Raw genomic sequence first — 21,009 nt, forward strand, 5'->3', positions numbered from 1 at the left:
ACATGTTCTCTTCAGGCAGTCATCTTTATAAATCTCATTGGAAAGGCACCAAACAAAAGTTCCAGCATTATCACCTTGCCCAATGCAGATTCGAGATTCATCACTGAATATGACTTTCATCCAGTCATCCACAGTCCATGATTGCTTTTCCTTAGCCCATTGTAACCTTGTTTTTTTCTGTTTAGGTGTTAATGATGCCTTTCGTTTAGCTTTTCTGTATGTAAATCCCATTTCCTTTAGGCGGTTTCTTACAGTTCGGTCACAGACGTTGACTCCAGTTTCCTCCCATTCGTTCCTCATTTGTTTTGTTGTACATTTTTTGATTTTTTGAGACATATTGCTTTAAGTTTTCTGTCTTGACGCTTTGATGTCTTCCTTGGTCTACCAGTATGTTTGCCTTTAACAACCTTCCCATGTTGTTTGTATTTGGTCCAGAGTTTAGACACAGCTGACTGGGAACAACCAACATCTTTTGCAACATTGCGTGATGATTTACTCTCTTTTAAGAGTTTGATAATCCTCTCCTTTGTTTTCAATTGACATCTCTCGTGTTGGAGCCAGATTCATGTCAGTCCACTTGGTGCAACAGCTCTCCAAGGTGTGTTCACTCCTTTTTAGATGCAGACTAACGAGCAGATCTGATATGATGCAGGTGTTAGTTTTGGGGATGAAATTTACAGGGTGATTCCATAATTTTTTCCTCAGAATTGAGTGATTCCATATTTTTTTCCCTGCTGTGTCTAAAAAGTAACCATTACTGACTGCCCACAATCTTTTTTTTCTTGATTTCTTATAGTGTTTTCTTAAAGCCAGAAAGTTGCCATTTGAAATGACTTTCGTTTTGTGTCATGTCTGTGATCTGCTTTTTTTCTACAAAATTAAACCAACTGAATGAACATCCTCCGAGGCTGGTGATTCCATAATTTTTGCTAGGGGTTGTAGATGTTAATTCAATTGTTCAACATCATTCTTTTTTTTTTTTCCAGTGGATTTTCAAGATTACAACAATTCCCTTTTAGGAAACATTTTGCATGTGGTAGCAATAAAACACATCAGTAAAACAGGACATTTAAAAATATATTTTGGTGTCTTTATACAAGTATTTAAAGTCAGCTATTTAAATAAAATACAATAGAATAAAAGAATGAAAAAGGCAGATGGCAATGATGGAAAATGACACAAATCATCTGTAAACTAAAAGACTTGAGGTGAAGTGATGCTTGCTCCGCTACTGTTCTCTACGACTCAACAGTTAGAACAACATCATATAAAGTTTTTTTTTTTCGTCTTGCTTTCTGCAGAGTCTCAGATTCATTTTCAGTCTCATCCATCAGATTTCTTGGTGGAAAAAGTGGTTTTCAAGTATGTCATTGTGAGGAAGGCGCTGTGATCGATTCCTGACCGTAATGTCCCTCTGTATGTTCAAACGTTGCTCCATGATTACAGTCTTTGGGATCCTCCACGTAGGCGAGCCGGTCACATGTAAACATTTACTTTCTTTGAATGTTATTGACAAAGTTAAAATGTGTTTTCTTCCCGTTCATCTCCAGTGGTTAAAATCCTTTGCTGTTGTTGTTTGCTTATTTCCCGTTTTTCACGGCCTGTTGTCTTTGGCTAAGGAGTGCATCATCCAGTTGACCTTGGTTTTCCAGCTTTCTCGCAAAGCTTCGTTGAACTTTACTTTGAAATTCTTCAGTGCTTCGTCTTCTGATTTGCCCAAAGCTAAAGAGTCCTTTAAAAACAAGGTATCAAAAGGTCAACATTATTATCATCTCCATCATCATCACTTTTTCTTCAGTTATACAGATCAAACCTACCATCATGCTACATGAGTTTTTTTTTTTGAGAGAATAGATTTTCTGAACATGCAATAGAGAAATGTCAAATTTTTTATGTAACCTTAAACTCATCTTTTTTTTTCTGTTTGTAGTTAATGTACTGTATATATGTAAACTGCTTTAAATAATGTTTTAATTTTACACTGTTTATATAATCAGTTTGGTTTGTTATTGATTCATACTATTTTGTTTTAATGGCTGTAGATATTTAATTGATTCTGTAAAACACTTTGAAATGTATTACACTGAAAGTGCTACAAATAAAATTATTATTAGTAGTAGCTGTTATCATAGCATAGTATAGACAGATATTTAGATAAGAAAACCATAAATGTAGAAACCTCAGATGATCACATTTTGCAAAATATTATTTTTTTTGTTTGTTTTTTAATTTTCTGACACTAGACTTTATGTGAATCCAAAACATTTTGAAATTTTATGATCTTCAGGCAAGGCCCAACCATTTCACCAATCTTGTCAAAACTGGCTTTTCTGTAATATCCAATATAATCTGTCCTTTCATTTCATGCAGAAGATCTGAAAATTTATTTACCAGTCACACAAAATGGGTCCTGTACACTGCTGTCAATACAAAATGCACTGTCAGACATTAAACATTGGCTGTCACAGATTTTTTTACATCTCAATCAGAGCAAGACTGAATACATTTTGCTTGGGTGCAAACCGGGTGATGTGTCACCTGATTTAGGTGATCTTGCTCATTACCGTCAGTCTACTGTAAGGAACCTGGGTGTCAAATTTTATGAGTTTTTAAAATTTGACAAGCAAATTGACTGTGTAGTGCAAAACAGCTTTTTTCAGCTTCATCTTCTGTCTAAAGTAAACCTTTTCTTTCACAGACAGACCTTGAAATGGTTTTGCATGCCTTTATTAGCTCCTGGATTGACTACTGTAATGCATTGTATGTGGGTGTCAACCAGAGCATTCTTCAACACCTGCAGAGGGTTCAAAATGCTGCAGCCCGCCTTCTGACAAACACTCGCAAACGTAGTCATATCACTCCGGTTTTTGTCCACTCTCCCACTGGCTTCCAGTCCATTTTAGGATTGAGTTTTAAACTCTTAATATTTGTTTTTAAAGCTATACATGGACTTGCACCTTCTTATCTTGTGAACTGTTAACTGCATACACACCCACCCGAACTTTGCAGTCCGGCTGGTCAGCATCAGCTGGCAGGTCCCTAGGACCAAAAGCAGGCAGTGGTGGTGGCTCGGTCTAGACTTTGGAATTCTTTGCCCCTTGAGGTTGCGCTCGATCAGTACCTTGTCTCTGTTCAAAGTTAAGCTAAAAATGTATTTGTTCAGAATTGCATTTAGTACATAGAGTCTCATTATGATGGGTGTTTTGTTGTTGTATTGTTGTTGATTTTTTAATATTCATGTAAAGCACTTTGGTTCAGTGGTTACTGTTGTAAAGTGTTATACAAATAAAGTTGATTGATTGATTGATTGATTGATTTTCAGTTAAAAAACAAAAATAAAAAGATCTCATCTTATTACAAAATAACTGGTACAATCTCATGGCTCCACTGCTTTATGGAACTCCATTCAAAAATGTCTTGATATCAATCTGAGAACCAGCTTCTTCTTTTGATTGTGTTTTGTAACATTATCGCTTAGAAAGTTAAAGGATTTTTAAAACTTTTCCTGGCTGTGTTGCTTTATCTGGATTAACCCCAAATTTGATGGTATCAATTATAGACCAGATGTGTGAAAACTGACAAGGAATCCTGCTTAACACATCTATATTATAATAGCCAAGTGGCCTCTGTGTGCATGCGTGAATATGGCTTCAATCACACGGAAACCGGAGAGAGCTGACTTTTCCATTTGGTATGCTTATGTATTTTGGATCAAGGATGAATGCTGTGAAAATGGAAAGTTGATAGGACAAATATTTTTGGAGAAATTAGCAATTTTAGCTAACCAGTAAACAATGGACATTGTGCTGCAATGCACCATGGGAGTTTGGGGTTTTGGGGTTTAAAATGTTGTTATTGTGGCTCATGTTAGTTTAACAGTGTTGTTAGTGTTATTGATTTATTATATTTTTTGTAGTTCAATTGGTTTAGTCAGTTTAGTTAAGTGTCATGGTGTCGTTACCATGACTGGGAAGTGTATTGCGTTTAATGTTTTCTGCCACCATCTCTGTTTCTGCATTTCTAAAAATAGAAGCACCTGCTTGTGGCAGAATGTGGAAAAGATAAAAAAAAAAGATCTTTGTGCGTGCGTGTAACTTTGATCACGGAGAAACTGGGGAGAGTTGACATTTGCTGTTTGGTATGCTTATGTATTTTGGGGTTCAAGGATAAACACTACCAAAACGGAACATTGATAGGACTAATATTTTTGGAGAAGCTACAGATATTCTAACAACAGTGAACAGTGGAAGTTGCTAACTACGAGGTCTGTCCATAAAATAACGGCCCTTTTTATTTTTTTCAAAAAATATATGGATTTGATTCATATGTTTTTACGTCAGCCAAGCTTGAACCCTCGTGCGCATGCATGAGTTTTTCCACGCCTGTCGGTTGCGTCATTCGCCTGTGAGCAGACTTTGAGTGAGGAGTGGTCCAGCCCCCTCGTCGGATTTCCATTGTCAGGAAATGGCGGAATGATTTGGGCTTTTTTCCATCAGAATTTTTTCAGAAACTGTTAGAGACATGCAGCTGGAAACCATTTGAAAAATTTATCTGGCTTTCGGTGAAAATTTTACTGGCTTCACAGAGAATAAGGAGTATTACTACAGCTTTAAGGATGGCTTTAAGGACGCTCGGCGCGCCGCGCTCCGTGCCGCCATCGAGAGGCACAAACCACCGGATCATTTCTAAACGGATGGCTCTGTGGATCCGAGACCGTCGTGTGCACTTTCTCTGGTTATCACAAGAGCTGGACATCAGCCACTTTCCGGCACATGTCACTTTTAACAAGAGATTTTGTTATGGAAAGCCACGCGGAGGCTTCGTGCGTCACGACCGATTCGCTGATCGAGCGAGACAAAGGAACACCTCCGTTTCGGAGTGTTAGAGGACAAGTTGGGACATGCCCAGCTCTCCACAATTTCTCTTATACTCACTGGGCTGGTAAGCATTGAAAGCCGAGATAGGCATGTCCCAACTTGTCCCCTGGCACACCAAAATGGAGGTGTTCCTTCGTCTCGCTCGATCAGCGAATCGGTCCTGACGCGCGAAGCCTCCGCGTGGCTTTCCATGACAAAATCTCTTGTTAAAAGTGAAATCTGCCGGAAAATGGCTGATGTCCAGCTCTTGTGATAACCAGAGAAATTGCTCACGACGGTCCCGGTTCCACACAGCGATCCGTTTAGAAATGATGTGGTGTTTTCTGCCTCTCAATGACCGCTCGGAGTGCAGCGCACCGTGCGCCATTGTGGGGCATCCTTAAAGCTGTAGTAACACTCCTTATTCTCTGTGAAGCCCGTAAAATTTTCACCGAAAGCCAGATAAATTTTTCGAATGGTTTCCAGCTGCTTGTCTCTAACAGTTTCTGAAAAAATTCTGATGGAAAAAAAGCCCAAATCATTCCGCCATTTCCTGACAATGAAAATCCGACGAGGGGGCTGGACCACTCCTCCCACAAGGTGTGCTCACAGGCGAATGACATAACCGACAGACGTGGAAAAACTCACGCATGCGCACGAGGGTTCAAGCTTGGCTGATGTAAAAACATATGAATCAAATCAATATATTTTTTGAAAAAAATAAAAAGGACAGTTACTTTATGGACAGACCTCGTATATTCTACATTCACATGCCATTCCAGCAGGAGGCGGTAAATCATCTTTATATTAACAGCGTGAGTATGTGCGTGTAAGATTTTATTTAGTAAGTTTAATATACTTGTAAATATGTTCAAAATACATGGATGACACAAGAAAGTGAAAACACGTATTTCCACTGTGGTCTATTTAAAAATCAAATGACAAAATAAAAGTAATAATAAAATAAAATATAATAATAATAGTGCGTATATGATAAAAAATAACCTAAACAATTTATAAATACATTGACAGTAAATTAACATTAAAAATTTACATAATTAACATGAAAAAAGGGGGTTGAGTTCCTCTTCTAAAAACATTCCGGACTCACACTCCATTCCAACCCATTTTGGTTTGCTTAATTTATTACCACCATTAAAATATGTCAGCTACCTATTTTATAAACACTACCCAATCTAGAGCCCATGGACCCCATGGGGAACATGCCAGTAATAACAGCAATAATGATAATAATAATAATAATGATAACTGGTAAATTGTGATACTTCATCACACAGGTGGAAAATTTTCCTAAATTAGAAAAAAATGTTGCTCACTCATGCTCAAGATCACCAGGAATAGAATAATATAAGTGTTTTCTATTATAATGAGTTAAAAGCTATATCGGCCCTGAGGGCTCTTTGGTGCCAGTGATTATCCCCAGAGTCTGTATCTTGAAGCAGATGAGGGTCTACAACTGCCCCTGGATGGGCCGCAAGTCCAACGCATGTTACTTCTCCAGCCAAGGCCAGTACCCGTTTACAGCTGGGTGGACTGACACAATACAGATGAAATGTCTTGTGCAAAGGTGCAGATAGGTATCATGACTGGGAATCGAACCCATGTCTGCATATTGGAATCCCAACACCAATCCAAGTAACCAATGCAACGCAAAGTAAATCCTGTGATATTTCTATTATCCAGCTCCAGTTGTCACTGTCACGTTTCCTCACCTTTAGATACTGAATGTCTTTGAAGGACGTTAGCTCAGGCAGTCCTGCTGCCTTCATCATTGCAAAGAGGTTGACAAACAGCGTTCCGTTCCGACACAAGATCTTATAGGCGCGTTCGCAGCACTCCCTGAACCTGAATCATGGATGGATGCAAAAACATTCATTACAAAAATATAACCTGATAATGTTCTCGCGATGCAAAAGCATTATACCTCTCAAACTTCTCACTGTTGTTTGTCCTTCCTTGCTGGATCACATGGACAAAGTCATAAGTCAAAATAAAAGGCACCCGCTCCCTGTTGATCCCGAGCTTCCGCTTGAAATTTCCCAGGAAATGCCCAAAGTCAATGTGGAATAGCTGCAGATCAAAGGTTGAAATAAAATTTTAATTATGTCACAGCCCACAGAACAGAAAGCCATTTCCAAAAGGAATTTTTAGAGGTTCTTGAGAATACAGACTTCCCTTAAAATTACAAGGAATATCATGTGACAAAATTATACTGAAATAATGCAGAGTAAAGGTCTTCGTGAGGTTGAACTTGGCAAAAATCAGACTAGGGAAGAGTTACCCAAAGCAGAAATCCAAACTAGCACACGTTCAAGGGCACAATTTAGATCTAGAAATTGGGGGGGACAAAGTGCTAGGCCAGCAGGGCCGAAGCCCATAGGCCGGGGGTCTGGGGGCCGCTTTAGGCCCCTTGAAGCCAACGGTTTCTAGATAAGCTCAGATGCATTCTGAGCATCCAGAACAGTAATTTTAATGTTTTGAGAAGACCATAAAGTGGACACCATTTGACTTATGCAATTTGAAACTGTGGATATAAGTACTTTATTCTGAGACTAGCCAGCATTGATTTTTATTAACATCCTGGCGTAAATAAGGTATCACCACATGTGTAGAACTCAAAAAGAATGATAGGTTGAGCTTTCATTAAAAAAAAACAACTGCAATGTGGTAAAATGTATTCATAAATATGAAAGAACAGGCTCTTAATAATTATTAACTATCGCATACTGTATTTTTTTTTCTCAAGATTTGTTTTTGCATAAGTTTGAAAAAACAACAGATCATAAGTTTAGGATAAATTACTTATCATGAATTTAATTTTTGAAGTGGCTCTAATGACAGCACTCATACTGAACATAATTTCACTTGCATAGACTGATTTTGGAGATCAAGCAATAATTGCAGATGGGCTTTCTGAGGTCCCAGATAGCTTTTCTGATTTCCTTTTCTAACTTTCAGAATTCAGTAAATTAGCATATGGTCCATTGATACTTATGTGTAGACACTAGTCCCTAGAGGCAACTATTTTTGGTTTCAAATCTGGGCAAATGCAGTCCCAGAAAATTCTGAATATGACAAACAAGAAACAGGTGTTGTAAACAAGTCAATGCTGCTAAAAATACAAACTTGCAGAAACAAAGATACTATTGTGACATGGTTTGCACATAAGACTGGCATACCATGTTTCAAGTACACACATATATGTCAGAAGGTAGGGGGGAATACCATATTCTGTCCCCCCTGGTTGAAAAGGTGGGGGGGACATGTCCCCCTATCCCCCACCAAATTGCGCCCATGCACCCGTCTCCTCTATGGCCAATAGTCCTCTCTTCTATGATATGTGTTTGTAATCCTTGGAAAACATATTTAGTACTCCTGGATCCACATCTAGGAGTCATTAAACCCCCCATGTGCAACGACTATTGTATTGTGCCTGGTGTAAATCATTATATACTTTATCACCCCCATCTGGCTCATTTGGGTATTGCAGTAATTTCATGCGTGAGCCCCACCTGTCCAGTTTCCCTGATCATGATGTTGTCATTGTGACGATCTCCGATGCCCAGGACGTAAGTAGCTACACAGTAGCCAGCACAGGACAGTGTGAACTCCTCGATCGCTTGATCAAGTTTATCCCTGCAGGCAAACAATAAAGCACAGCACAGTACACTTAGTCATGTGTCACAGTCATGGGGCAGAATGTCCTCACTCTTATGAGAAATACACACAAAGACAATCAATGATTGACTGTTGAGGTGTAGATGTGCAGTCTGTATGGAACATTAAGGGCGCTCCAGCATTTTAAGTTCCTCAACCTGCTGTTCTGTTCCAGAGACCTTCAGGATGGGCTGATTGTGCCAACATGACTTACACAAAGGTTTACTGAAAAACGTTTCTTCTTCTAAAAGCTTTAAGTTTTTATCAGACCTTCAGACAGTCGAGCACTTAATTAAAACAAAACTCTACTCTGACTTGATCTTGCAGAGGCTCTAGTTTATGCTGTCTGCAAAAACCGCCCGCACATGTTTCAGCTGCTGGTGCTCAAACATGCAATCAAAACTACAGCGTTTTAATCTGAAAGTTCCTGAAATACTAAATTTCAATAAAACAATTATCTTTGATGCACATTTCCATGGAATTCATTATGGTCTGGAATAATGTGGAAACTTTCAGATTTTAACTGAAATTTCTTTTTTTTTTTTCTACCCAGGGATATCTGAAGCATTGCACGTAGGCAGTGGAAGCTAATTTCAATTGGGTGGGGGGGCACACACACTGAATGAAGTGGTAACAATTCAGGAAGGCTTTATTCTCACTGTACTACATATATGAATTTGGTCCTCTGCATGTAACCAATCTAATTATTATGGTTAAATATTCTTAGACACAGTCCAGCTACTAGGACCAGTGGGCAGCCACAGTCCAGCATCCAGGGACAAACTCCAGACCTATACACACACTGCCTGGGTCAAGGGCAGGGAAGCAGCATGGCACTAATGTGATATTAATGTAATGGGGAGGAAACCCACGCTAAGACAGGAGAAAATGCAAACCCCACACTAAAAGTATGTGTGTTAACCTTCTTGCGTGAGGCAAGAGTACCAACCACTGAACCACAGCGCTGCCCTTGATGAACTCAATATTCCACTGGAGTCCTATATAGGCCCTGAGACATGTTAGACCTGGTGCTTCTCTCCGGATTTCGTAGCGTGAAGAGGATGAGAGTCTACAACTCCCCATAGATGGGACGCCACGCCGACATCAGGTTACTTCCCCAGCCAAGGTCAGAAACCATTTACAATTGGGTAGACTAAGATGATGCAAACTGAAGCATCTTGTCTCGGGACACAGGACAGGTAGCGTGCATGAGGTTCAAAACCCAAGTCTACATGTTGGGAATCCAGCTCCCTCACCACAGCTCATCATCCACACCTGCTCTTATAGTTAGAGATGGACTCATAATAAATACCAGTCCTATTCAGTTTATTTATACAGTGCCAAACTACAACAGAGGTCACCCCAAAGCTGACACACATGAGCAAACTGTAACCCACCCTTATACTATGCAAGTATCAGTGCATGCTCCAAGACCTTGACTTGTTTTTGATGATACAACAAATCCACAAGGAGACCAGTCTCATTGAGGGACCAACTGTTTTAGCCAAACTAATGAAATAAAACAATACAGAATTATCAGAACATCTAGTTGATAGAAATGTTGTAACTAAGCAACCATATATAGTCGAGTGTCTGAAGGTACAAATTGAAAGAACACAGTCCTGACCACACCAGTCAGTTTGGGGAATGCATCAATGCCAGATCAGTTACTGAAAATAAAACACTCCCAATTCCAACCCCAACCCTAAAGGTGTTCAAAAACAACCAAAAAAGTGCTCCACATCCCATAAACCCATTCTGGGGTTCAAAGCTCCAGTGTAGACCATACACATCCCATGCCAAGCGCCATATATAGACACAAAGCAGGGTGCTCCTTTCTCTTCCGACTCTCCCTATCAGGGCCGGAAACCCATCACCAGACAAATATCATTATACAGAGAGAGTCCTGAGTCTTGAGCCTTGCAATGAGTGCCCTTACAAATGACCAGTGATCTTCATACTCACTCAGGGTTCTTGGATTTGAGCCAGTTGAGCAGGGCGTCCTTGTTGAAGGCAGCGGTGGCAGCACTGTTACTGTTATTGCGTTGGATATTGGCGATGGTGTCTGAGTTCTTCACGACTTCGATGAGGCCCATCTTGTTCCCAGTTGACAAACAACCATATGGGATCATCCTGCATGTCCAGGAAGAACTCATCAGATTGTTCCAGAGCAGGTGTTGAATATACATTGCTAAGATTTAACACCTGCAGCAAACAGCAGCTCGTACCTGAGATCCAGCCCTTCTTTCTTCCATAAATTTTCCATGAGATGGATCATCTGCAGGGTCAACATGTCTTGGCGAAGATCTGGAGATAAAGAGACAATAGTAAAAACAAATCCCCTGTCAGTCAGCAAGCTTTAGGCTGACTTTCACCCTTGCTACTTGTTGACCTTTTAACCTTCTAGTGGAGCAGCTTAATTACAATTTTCATAGCGATTGTGCATTTTGTGACAAAAGCTTCAAATCTGGGACACATATTCTAAATTAACTAATGTTTATTTTCATGGAACCATCCTGGAGCTGACCTCTAATGAGATAGAGGGGTCACTAAAAAATTACACGGGGGTCAAAATTTTAAAACGTTCCAATCATATTGAAAACTATACCACATTATTTGTCTGATCATAACAATTCCAAAAAGGCATAGTTTGGACTATCTATGACTGAATGTTCTGGAGTTATGAAGTAAAAACAGCAAAAATGGTGACAAAGGTTAATTTCAGTTTGTACAGGGGTCAAAAGTTAAAGTTGCTCCAAGTTTGGTAAAAAAAAGTGATTGCAGATTATTGGTTGAATAAAAGGGATTAAAATTGAATAGTTTGACTGTGCTGAATGCTTGGTCTACAAAGTAAAGGTCAAACAATTTTGACATCCATTGGAGTCTATGATGTGACATAGTATGTTACCCCATAACATGATAACTAAGGATAACAGACGGTGCAAACTATTCCTTTTTAAAATACTATTAACTTAACCAATAATTTGCATCACTTTTTTTTTTTTTTTTACCAAAATTGTAGCAACTTTAAGTTTTGACCCTTGTACAAACTGAAACTGACCTTTGTCACCATTTTTGCTGTTTTTACTTCATAACTCCAGAACATTCAGTCATAGATAGTCCAAACTATACCTTTTTGGAATTATTATGATCAGACAAATAATGTGGTATAGTTTTCAACATGATTGGAGCATTATAAAATTTTAACCCCAGTTTAATTTTTTATAGACCCCTGTAGCTCATTAGAGGTCAGCTCCAGGAGAGTTCTATATCTGAAAATAAGCATTTGTTAATTTAGAATATGTGTGCCAAATTTGATGCACATTTTAAGCACATTTTAGGCATTTTTAACACATTTTAAGCACATTTTAGGCATTTAAGCACATTTTAACTCTTCCTCCAGTGTCACCTTTGTGTTTAAAGTTAAACCTTTATACTATTTCTGCTTGGAGTTAAGTGTTCAGAAAATGTATTATTTATTGCTGCTATTCTTCTGGCACCGTGTAGTGTTTGTGAGTGCAGTGTACAGCTTTTAGAATTTGTTAAAGTAAACCAAACCCAACAGTGTTGGTTGAAAGGTCAGATAAGCAAACATAGACCCAAACTTTGACATACATTTGTAGGTGGGTCCCTAAAATTACTGAGCTGAGATCAAATTACCATACAGTACCCTCCAGAAGTATTGAAACAGTTGGCATTTCACACATTTAAATTTGTTTATGCCATTTCAAACAGAAAAATAAAAAAATTCAAAAATTATCATCCTTTAACTCAAACTAAAAGAAAAGTGCTACAACTTGATTAAAAAATATAAAAATAAATAAAATATTAATTAAAAATATAAAAGCCAAGATGATGGGTTGCATAAGTAATGGAACGCTTTGGTATAATACCAGTAAATAATCAGTGTTATTGCCAGTTTTCTTCAGACGAGTCAGGGCATGGATACATGAACATTTTCAAGTCACTGAATATGTCTTGAACTTTATTTACATCAGTTATGTAGAAATACAAACAGTATGGCACTCTGTGGTAAATCTGTGTGGAGTAGACAGTTCTCAAAAACTGAGCGACTGTGCAAGAAGGAGAAGAGTGAGGAAAGCCACCAAGACACCGAGACAACCCAGAATCTAGGCTTGCATCTCAGATTTACCTTTGTAAAAAATTGTAGCTGAACTTTCAGGCCTTTTTAAGAAACTCCTCCTCTATTAAGTTATTGGCTGCAATTTGCACCAAACCTGGCACACATACAGTGAGGAAAATAAGTATTTGAACACCCTGCGATTTTGCAAGTTCTCCCACTTAGAAATCATGGAGGGGTCTGGAATTTTCACCTTAGGTGCATGCCCACTGTGAGAGACATAATCTAAAAAAAAAATCTGGAAATCACAATGTATGATTTTTTAAATAATTTATTTGTATGTTACTGCTGCAAATAAGTATTTGAACACCTGTGAAAATCAATGTTAATATTTGGTACAGTAGCCGTTGTTTGTAATTACTGAGGTCAAACGTTTCCTGTAGTTTTTCACCAGGTTTTCACACACTGCATCAGGGATTTTGGTCCACTCCTCCATACAGATCTTCTCCAAATCTTTCAGGTTTGGAGTTTCAGCTCCCTCCAAAGATTTTCTATTGAGTTCAGGTCTGGAGACTGGCCAGACCACTCCAGGACCTTGAAATGCTTCTTACGGAGCCCCTCCTTTGTTGCCCTGGCTGTGTGTTTGGGGTCATTGTCATGCTGGAAGACCCAGCCATGGCCCATCTTCAATGCTCTTACTGAGGGAAGGAGGTTGTTTGCCAAAATCTCGCAATACATGACCCCATCCATCCTCCCTTCAATACAGTGCAGTCGTCCTGTCCCCTTTGCAGAAGAGCACCCCCAGAGTATGATGTTTCCACCCCCATGCTTCACGGTTGGGATGGTTTTCTTGGGGTTGTTCTCATCCTCTAAACATGGTAAGTGGAGTTGTTTCCAAAAAGCTCTATTTTGGTCTCATCTGACCACATGATCTTCTCCCATGCCTCCTCTGGATCATCCAGATGGTCACTGGTGAACTTCAAACGGGCCTGGACATGTGCTGGATGGAGCAGGGGGACCTTGCTGCCCTGTAGGATTTTAAACCATGACAGCATCATGTGTTACAAACGTAATCTTTGTGACTGTGGTCCCAGCTCTCTTCAGGTTATTGACCAGGTCCTCCTGTGTAGTTCTGAGCTTTCTCAGAATCATCCTTACCCCACAAAGTGAGCTCTTGCATGGAATCCCAGACCGAGGGAGATTGACAGTCATCTTGTGTTTCTTCCACTTTCTAATAAATAATCATAACAGTTGTTGTCTTCTACCAAGGTGCTTGCCTGTCCCTCCCGGCAGATCCCGAGCAGCCGGGAAAGCAGGCCGACTGGGTGACTGTGAGGAGGAAGCGTAGTCCTAAACAGAAGCCCCGTGTACACCGCCAACTCATTCACATCTCTAACCATTTTTCCCCACTCGGCGACACACCCGCCGAGGATCAAACTCTGGTTATTGGCGACTCTGTTTTGAGAAATGTGAAGTTAGCGACACCAGCAACCATAGGCAATTGTTTTCCGGGGGCCAGAGCAGGCGATATTGAAGGAAATTTGAAACTGCTGGCTAAGGCTAAGCGTAAATTTGGTAAGATGTAATTCACGTCGGCAGTAATGACACATGGTTACGCCAATCGGAGGTCACTAAAATTAATATTGAATCGGTGTGTAACTTTGCAAAAACAATGTCGGACTCTGTAGTTTTCTCTGGGCCCCTCCCCAATCAGACCGGGAGTGACATGTTTAGCCGCATGTTCTCCTTGAATTGCTGGCTGTCTGAGTGGTGTCCAAAAAAATGAGGTGGGCTTCATAGATAATTGGCAAAACTTCTGGGGAAAACCTGGTCTTGTTAGGAGAGACGGCATCCATCCATCCCACTTTGGATGGAGCAGCTCTCATTTCTAGAAATCTGGCCAATTTTCTTAAATCCTCCAAACCGTGACTATCCAGGGTTGGGACCAGGAAGCAGAGTTGTAGTCTTACACAACTCTCTGCAGCTTCTCTCCCCCCTGCCATCCCCTCATTACCCCATCCCCATAGAGACGGTGCCTGCTCCCAGACCACCAATAACCAGTAAAAATCTATTTAAGCATAAAAATTAAAAAAGAAAAAAATAATATAGCACCTTCAACTGCACCACAGACTAAAACAGTTAAATGTGGTCTATTAAACATTAGATCTCTCTCTTCTAAGTCCCTGTTAGTAAATTATATAATAATTGATCAACATATTGATTTATTCTGCCTTACAGAAACCTGGTTACAGCAGGATGAACATGTTAGTTTAAATGAGTCAACACCCCTGAGTCACACTAACTGCCAGAACGCTCATAGCACGGGCCGAGGCGGAGGATTAGCAGCAATCTTCCACTCCAGCTTATTAATTAATCAAAAACCCAGACAGAGCTTTAATTCATTTGAAAGCTTGTCTCTTAGTCTTGTCCATCCAAATTGGAAGTCCCAAAAACCAGTTTTATTTGTTGTTATCTATCGTCCTCCTGGTCGTTACTGTGAGTTTCTCTGTGAATTTTCGGACCTTTTGTCTGACTTAATGCTTAGCTCAGATAAGATAATTATAGTGGGTGATTTTAACATCCACACAGATGCTGAGAATGACAGCCTCAACACTGCATTTAATCTATTGTTAGACTCGATTGGCTTTGCTCAAAATGTAAATGAGTCCACCCACCACTTTAATCATACCTTAGATCTTGTTCTGACTTATGGTATGGAAATTGAAGACTTAACAGTATTCCCTGAAAACCCCCTTCTGTTTGATCATTTCTTAATAACATTTACATTTACTCTGATGGACTACCCAGCAGTGGGGAATAAGTTTCATTACAGTAGAAGTCTTTCAGAAAGCGCTGTAACTAGGTTTAAGGATATGACTCCTTCTTTATGTTCTCCAATGCCATATACCAACACAGGGCAGAGTGTTGGGAAAGTGTAGGAACACGGACCCACAACAGGGGGCGCAAATGAACGGACAATGGAGAAAGTCAAATCACAAATTTTTACTGTTGTGAATTCACACAACAAACACAACAGATTACAAATACAGCAGTAACCAAATTCCAAAGGTGTCGTGTGGGCAGGCTCGACGATAGGAGACGTCTGTCCGAGTCGAACCGGAACCACCCGATCTCCTCTGCCACCGAACCCCGGGAATACTGGAGCCGCCAAGTCCGGAACCCCAGGTGGCCACTGCCTCCGCTCGTCGGATCCGGTACTGCTGGCAAGGAACAGAAACAGTCAGGTGTGGGTGCGGCTGCACCCAGCAACACACAGGGTGGAAACACCACCTCCACCTCTTGTCAGGAAATTACAGGTGAGTGCAGGAATGTGAGTACTTATCCAAAATACAGTCTCCTGCTGTCTTTTCTCTTTCTGTGTAAAGGCAAAAAGTATTTAATGGTCAAAAGATGATCAGTTTGGCTGGATACGTTACCTCCTTGGTAGAGCGATATCTCGGCAATGAGGTGGAGATGACGTCCTGCTGATATACCTCCCTGTTGATTGATATCAGCTGTCTCGTCTCAGGTGATGGGTGACAGCTGTCACCCTGGCTGCTCCTGTGAGGCGGCAGTGCCCCCTGGTGCCTGGAGCCCGCACTCCAGACAGGGCGCCCTCTGGTGGTGGTGGGCCAGCAGTACCTCCTCTTCAGCGGCCCACACAACACAGAGTAGCTACCTAAACTCAGTGAGTGAGATAGATTATCTAGTCAATAGTTTTATATCCTCATTGAGGACAACTTTGGATGCTGTAGCTCCTCTGAAAAAGAGAGCTTTAAATCAGAAGTGCCTGACTCCGTGGTATAACTCACAAACTCGCAGCTTAAAGCAGATAACCCGTAAGTTGGAGAGGAAATGGCGTATCACTAATTTAGAAGATCTTCACTTAGCCTGGAAAAAGAGTCTGTTGCTCTATAAAAAAAAGCCCACCGTAAAGCTAGGACATCTTACTACTCATCACTAATTGAAGAAAATAAGAACAACCCCAGGTTTCTTTTCAGCACTGTAGCCAGGCTGACAAAGAGTCAGAGCTCTATTGAGCCGAGTATTCCTTTAACTTTAACTAGTAATGACTTCATGACTTTCTTTGCTAATAAAATTTTAACTATTAGAGAAAAAATTACTCATAACCATCCCAAAGACATATCGTTCTCTTTGGCTGCTTTCAGTGATGCTGGTATTTGGTTAGACTCTTTCTCTCCGATTGTTCTGTCTGAGATATTTTCATTAGTTACTTCCTCCAAACCATCAACATGTCTATTAGACCCCATTCCTACCAGGCTGCTCAAGGAAGCCCTACCATTAATTAATGCTTTGATCTTAAATATGATCAATCTGTCTTTATTAGTTGGCTATGTACTTTTATAGCCACTGCGCTGCGGTGGTTTGAATCATATTTATCTAATAGATTACAATTTGTTCATGTAAATGGGGACTCTTCTTCACAGACTAAGGTTAATTATGGAGTTCCACAAGGTTCTGTGCTAGGACCAATTTTATTCACTTTATACATGCTTCCCTTAGGCAGTATTATTAGACAGCATTGCCTTCAGTTAATTCAAAATGCTGCAGCTAGAGTACTGACAGGGACTAGAAGGAGAGAGCATATCTCACCCATATTGGCCTCTCTTCATTGGCTTCCTGTTAATTCTAGAATAGAATTTAAAATTCTTCTTCTTACTTATAAGGTTTTGAATAATCAGGTCCCATCTTATCTTAGGGACCTCATAGTACCATATCACCCCAATAGAGCGCTTCGCTCTCAGACTGCAGGCTTACTTGTAGTTCCTAGGGTTTGTAAGAGTAGAATGGGAGGCAGAGCCTTCAGCTTTCAGGCTCCTCTCCTCTGGAACCAGCTCCCAATTCAGATCAGGGAGACAGACACCCTCTCTACTTTTAAGATTAGGCTTAAAACTTTCCTTTTTTGCTAAAGCTTATAGTTAGGGCTGGATCAGGTGACCCTGAATCATCCCTTAGTTATGCTGCTATACACTTAGACTGCTGGGGGGTTCCCATGATGCACTGAGTGTTTCTTTCTCTTTTTGCTCTGTATGCACCACTCTGCATTTAATCATTAGTGATTGATCTCTGCTCCCCTCCACAGCATGTCTTTTTCCTGGTTCTCTCCCTCAGCCCCAACCAGTCCCAGCAGAAGACTGCCCCTCCCTGAGCCTGGTTCTGCTGGAGGTTTCTTCCTGTTAAAAGGGAGTTTTTCCTTCCCACTGTCGCCAAGTGCTTGCTCACAGGGAGTCGTTTTGACCGTTGGGGTTTTTCTGTAATTATTGTATGGCTTTGCCTTGCAATATGAAGCACCTTGGGGCAAATGTTTGTTGTGATTTGGCGCTATATAAATGAAATTGATTTGATTTGATTTGATTTGTGTTCAAATACTTATTTTCCTCACTGTATGTATAGGTACGCTCCAGTCTTATCTGCCTGTCTGTTTGTTGACAAAAGTCAAGAAATTTGATTTTCAACCCATTCTGAAGCAACTGTACCACACATTTAGGTGGATTTTGGAGTTGCCCTGTCAAGGTCAGCCAGCGGGCAATGATTTGACATCAAATTTCACATGTTTCACAGCCCTTACCATCTTCATCCTCACAGGTACACTAAACTAGTATATTCAATTTTCTGATCTGAAATGAAAATTGCTATGGTGCCCTCAGTTGTGCACGATGCATGGCAGAAGCATGACATTGGTGTGTGAATGTGAAGTATCACTGTAAAGTACTTTGAGCACCTATGGTACATCAGATGGAAAAGTACTACAGAAAATGTCATGCATTTACCTCTTAACAAAATCATGTCATTGTGCGGTTATGCTCATTCATGCTGTATAATGGTGACCTTTTTTTTCTAGTTCTGAAACTCACCGTCTCCATTTTTGAAGATGATGCCCACCATGTCGCCTTGAATCCACGAACTCTTATACATCAGCCAGAGAGGTTTCATCTTAGAGTTCATGTACCTGCACTTATCTGAGCTGCAATGGCAAACATGGTTACGATCAACACGAGAGTTACATTAAATGGATATGCTAAATATTTATTACGATCGGGACATTTTTCTGTTTAGTGCAAACAGACCAAAAGCCAATATTTTAAATAAATCTGTAGGGATAAAGATGACCAGCTCTTCTGCAGCATTTCCAGTCACAATATTAAGTACAAAATGGTATATTTTATTTTAAATTTAAGTTTTGTAATGAAAATAAGAGTTAATATGTACTATAAATGAGGGGCTTCCCCTTCTGTGCTGGGAACAGTGTAGGGCTTGTAGCAACAATGTAGATGAATGGAGTGAGTGAGTCCATCCCAGCCAGGTAGTGTTAACAATAACTCAAAAACAATAAATGCTATCATTTGTAACTCACCAAATTAAAAGAGCACATAATGGTGGTTTGCTGTGGTTAGCTTCAAGGTACCACATCAATCATTAAAAACAAACAAACAAAAAGGACTCTATCCCAGTTCTGGGGCTGCATCCTTCAAAGGCTGCGTCCTACGAAGATCAAGCCTTCAGAGTCAGTGGACGATGAACAGGTGTTCTTCTTTATAATTGTACATATATATATATATATATATATATATTAGGGTGGTTCAAAAAAATAAAAGTTGTTCAAAAAAATAAAAGTTGGAAATTCATTACTCTCACCCCTTCATTTTATGATGCTTTGGGAAAAAAGAAAGCCTGCCAAATATTTTTGTCATACATTAATATTTAGAGGTAGCATATCATAGCTGAAGGTTGTAAATATATCAGTTATTGCTGCCCGAGTGCCTGTGCAATAGGTTATCCATTATCCAGTATCTAATAAGAGGATAGAAGTTAACCACCTGAGTGTAACTAAAGTATAATTTTATATTCAATTTAAAACTATACCTGGGTTAAATATTTCTCACAAACAACATACTTTCAAAAATGTTATTTTAGGCTACAAGCTGAAAATTTTGCTTCAATTCGCAGCTTCTTTTCTTTCAGATCTTTGGTGATAGTGAATCTAACATGAGATAAATGTAAAAAGAGACACTTGCTGACTTAACATGCTTAACCATTAACTGGAAACTTCAGTAAAACATGTCAGCTACTAGAAGTAGAACATTTGTATACCTTATTGGTTCCACCGACTGAAATAAAGGGAAACAAATTGCCCTCAAATGGGCAAATACTCAAGGTATTTTTCTTCAAACACACTGATTTGAAGAAAACTGTCCATGATGCTGCTGTGACCTCTATAGACATGACAATTCCTTTTTGGGAGAGAGCTAGAATCCCACTGAGGGCAAAGCAGCATCTGATCACAAAGTTAGAAAAGGTGTTCAGAAAATGGAAAACATTGAAAAAGACCAAGAATCGCAATACAGACAAGCAGAAGAAAGATGAAACAGTGTTTTGTGAATCTTTGGAGGACTTGTTTGACATGGCACATCAGGATGTCCTAACAATGATAAAGTTTGAAGATGACAGACAGTTCCTACTTGCTCAGCGAGACAAAGGTAGAGGATGCATGACAGGCATAGATAAAATACAAACTGCCAAAGAACAAAGAGCAGAAAAAAGGAAAGCTGCAGAAGCAAAATACAAAGAGAAACTGGAGGAGCCTGGACCATCTAATGTCTCACTACCTGACACTGTCTCCAGCCAGAGTGAAGAGAACACAGAAAGTCCAGATGAAGAATTTGTTATGCCAGTGCCACAAAAAGCCAGTAAAATTAAAGCTGTTGTAACACCAGGACTTGCAGCAGCATTGGATAGGACCAAAACAACAGACAGAAGTGCCACCTATATTCTGACTGAAACGGCAGCAAGTCTTGTCCATGAGCAACTTAAATATCATTATCATTATCATGTAAAGGATGTTCTCTTATGTTACACAGTTGTATAATTGGTTCTTATGCTGATTCATACATTTTTGAATATTAAGTACTGCAAGGCATAAAGAATATTACTGTTTGGAGCTAGATCAAAATATATGTGGAAATATATAAAGCGTAGACTTATTTAAATTTATCAATAATTAAACAGTATTTCATCAATAAAATGAAAATGCAATGTTTGATTGTTACAAAATCTTCGCTACCCCAGTATGTAGGTATTGTAGGAGCATGATACATGTACGAGAAGAACTGCATCTCACAATTCATGTTTTAGTGTTAACTATTTTATGGGATATGAAAAGATTTGATTTTCCAATGTATTGCCATAATTTCTGTCCTGACATATCAATATTAAACTGACAGAAATAATTTGGAAATATCTGGAAATTACCATACTATATGACAAAGTGATTGCCAGCAAAATCTTTAAGGGCTGTGTGCTACCAGTAAAAATTATTCGAGTTTTATGAAATTGTACATGATGTGTTTTTATGTTAGATACAACAAATTTAGA

The 21,009-nt window shown here is 39.6% G+C and overlaps 1 protein-coding gene across 2 annotated transcripts in view; it reads right to left on the reverse strand.

The window, feature by feature from the left end:
* Window positions 1–988: 988 nt before the first annotated feature.
* The window catches only part of pik3cd (phosphatidylinositol-4,5-bisphosphate 3-kinase, catalytic subunit delta), a 58,702-nt gene continuing 38,681 nt past the window's right edge, over window positions 989–21,009 (reverse strand). For both annotated transcript variants that reach the window (XM_034173277.1, XM_034173276.1), the window contains exons 17-23: window positions 18,492–18,601; window positions 10,763–10,841; window positions 10,500–10,667; window positions 8,390–8,513; window positions 6,802–6,947; window positions 6,590–6,722; window positions 989–1,732 (exon numbers count right to left, since the gene is read on the reverse strand). In XM_034173277.1, the coding sequence (XP_034029168.1) occupies window positions 1,595–1,732; window positions 6,590–6,722; window positions 6,802–6,947; window positions 8,390–8,513; window positions 10,500–10,667; window positions 10,763–10,841; window positions 18,492–18,601 (898 nt within the window). In that variant the 3' untranslated portion in view covers window positions 989–1,594. The remainder of the gene's footprint in view (window positions 1,733–6,589; window positions 6,723–6,801; window positions 6,948–8,389; window positions 8,514–10,499; window positions 10,668–10,762; window positions 10,842–18,491; window positions 18,602–21,009) is intronic.

This window comes from Thalassophryne amazonica, chromosome 6, assembly GCF_902500255.1.
Source record: "Thalassophryne amazonica chromosome 6, fThaAma1.1, whole genome shotgun sequence".
Classification (NCBI taxonomy): Eukaryota; Metazoa; Chordata; class Actinopteri; order Batrachoidiformes; family Batrachoididae; genus Thalassophryne; species Thalassophryne amazonica.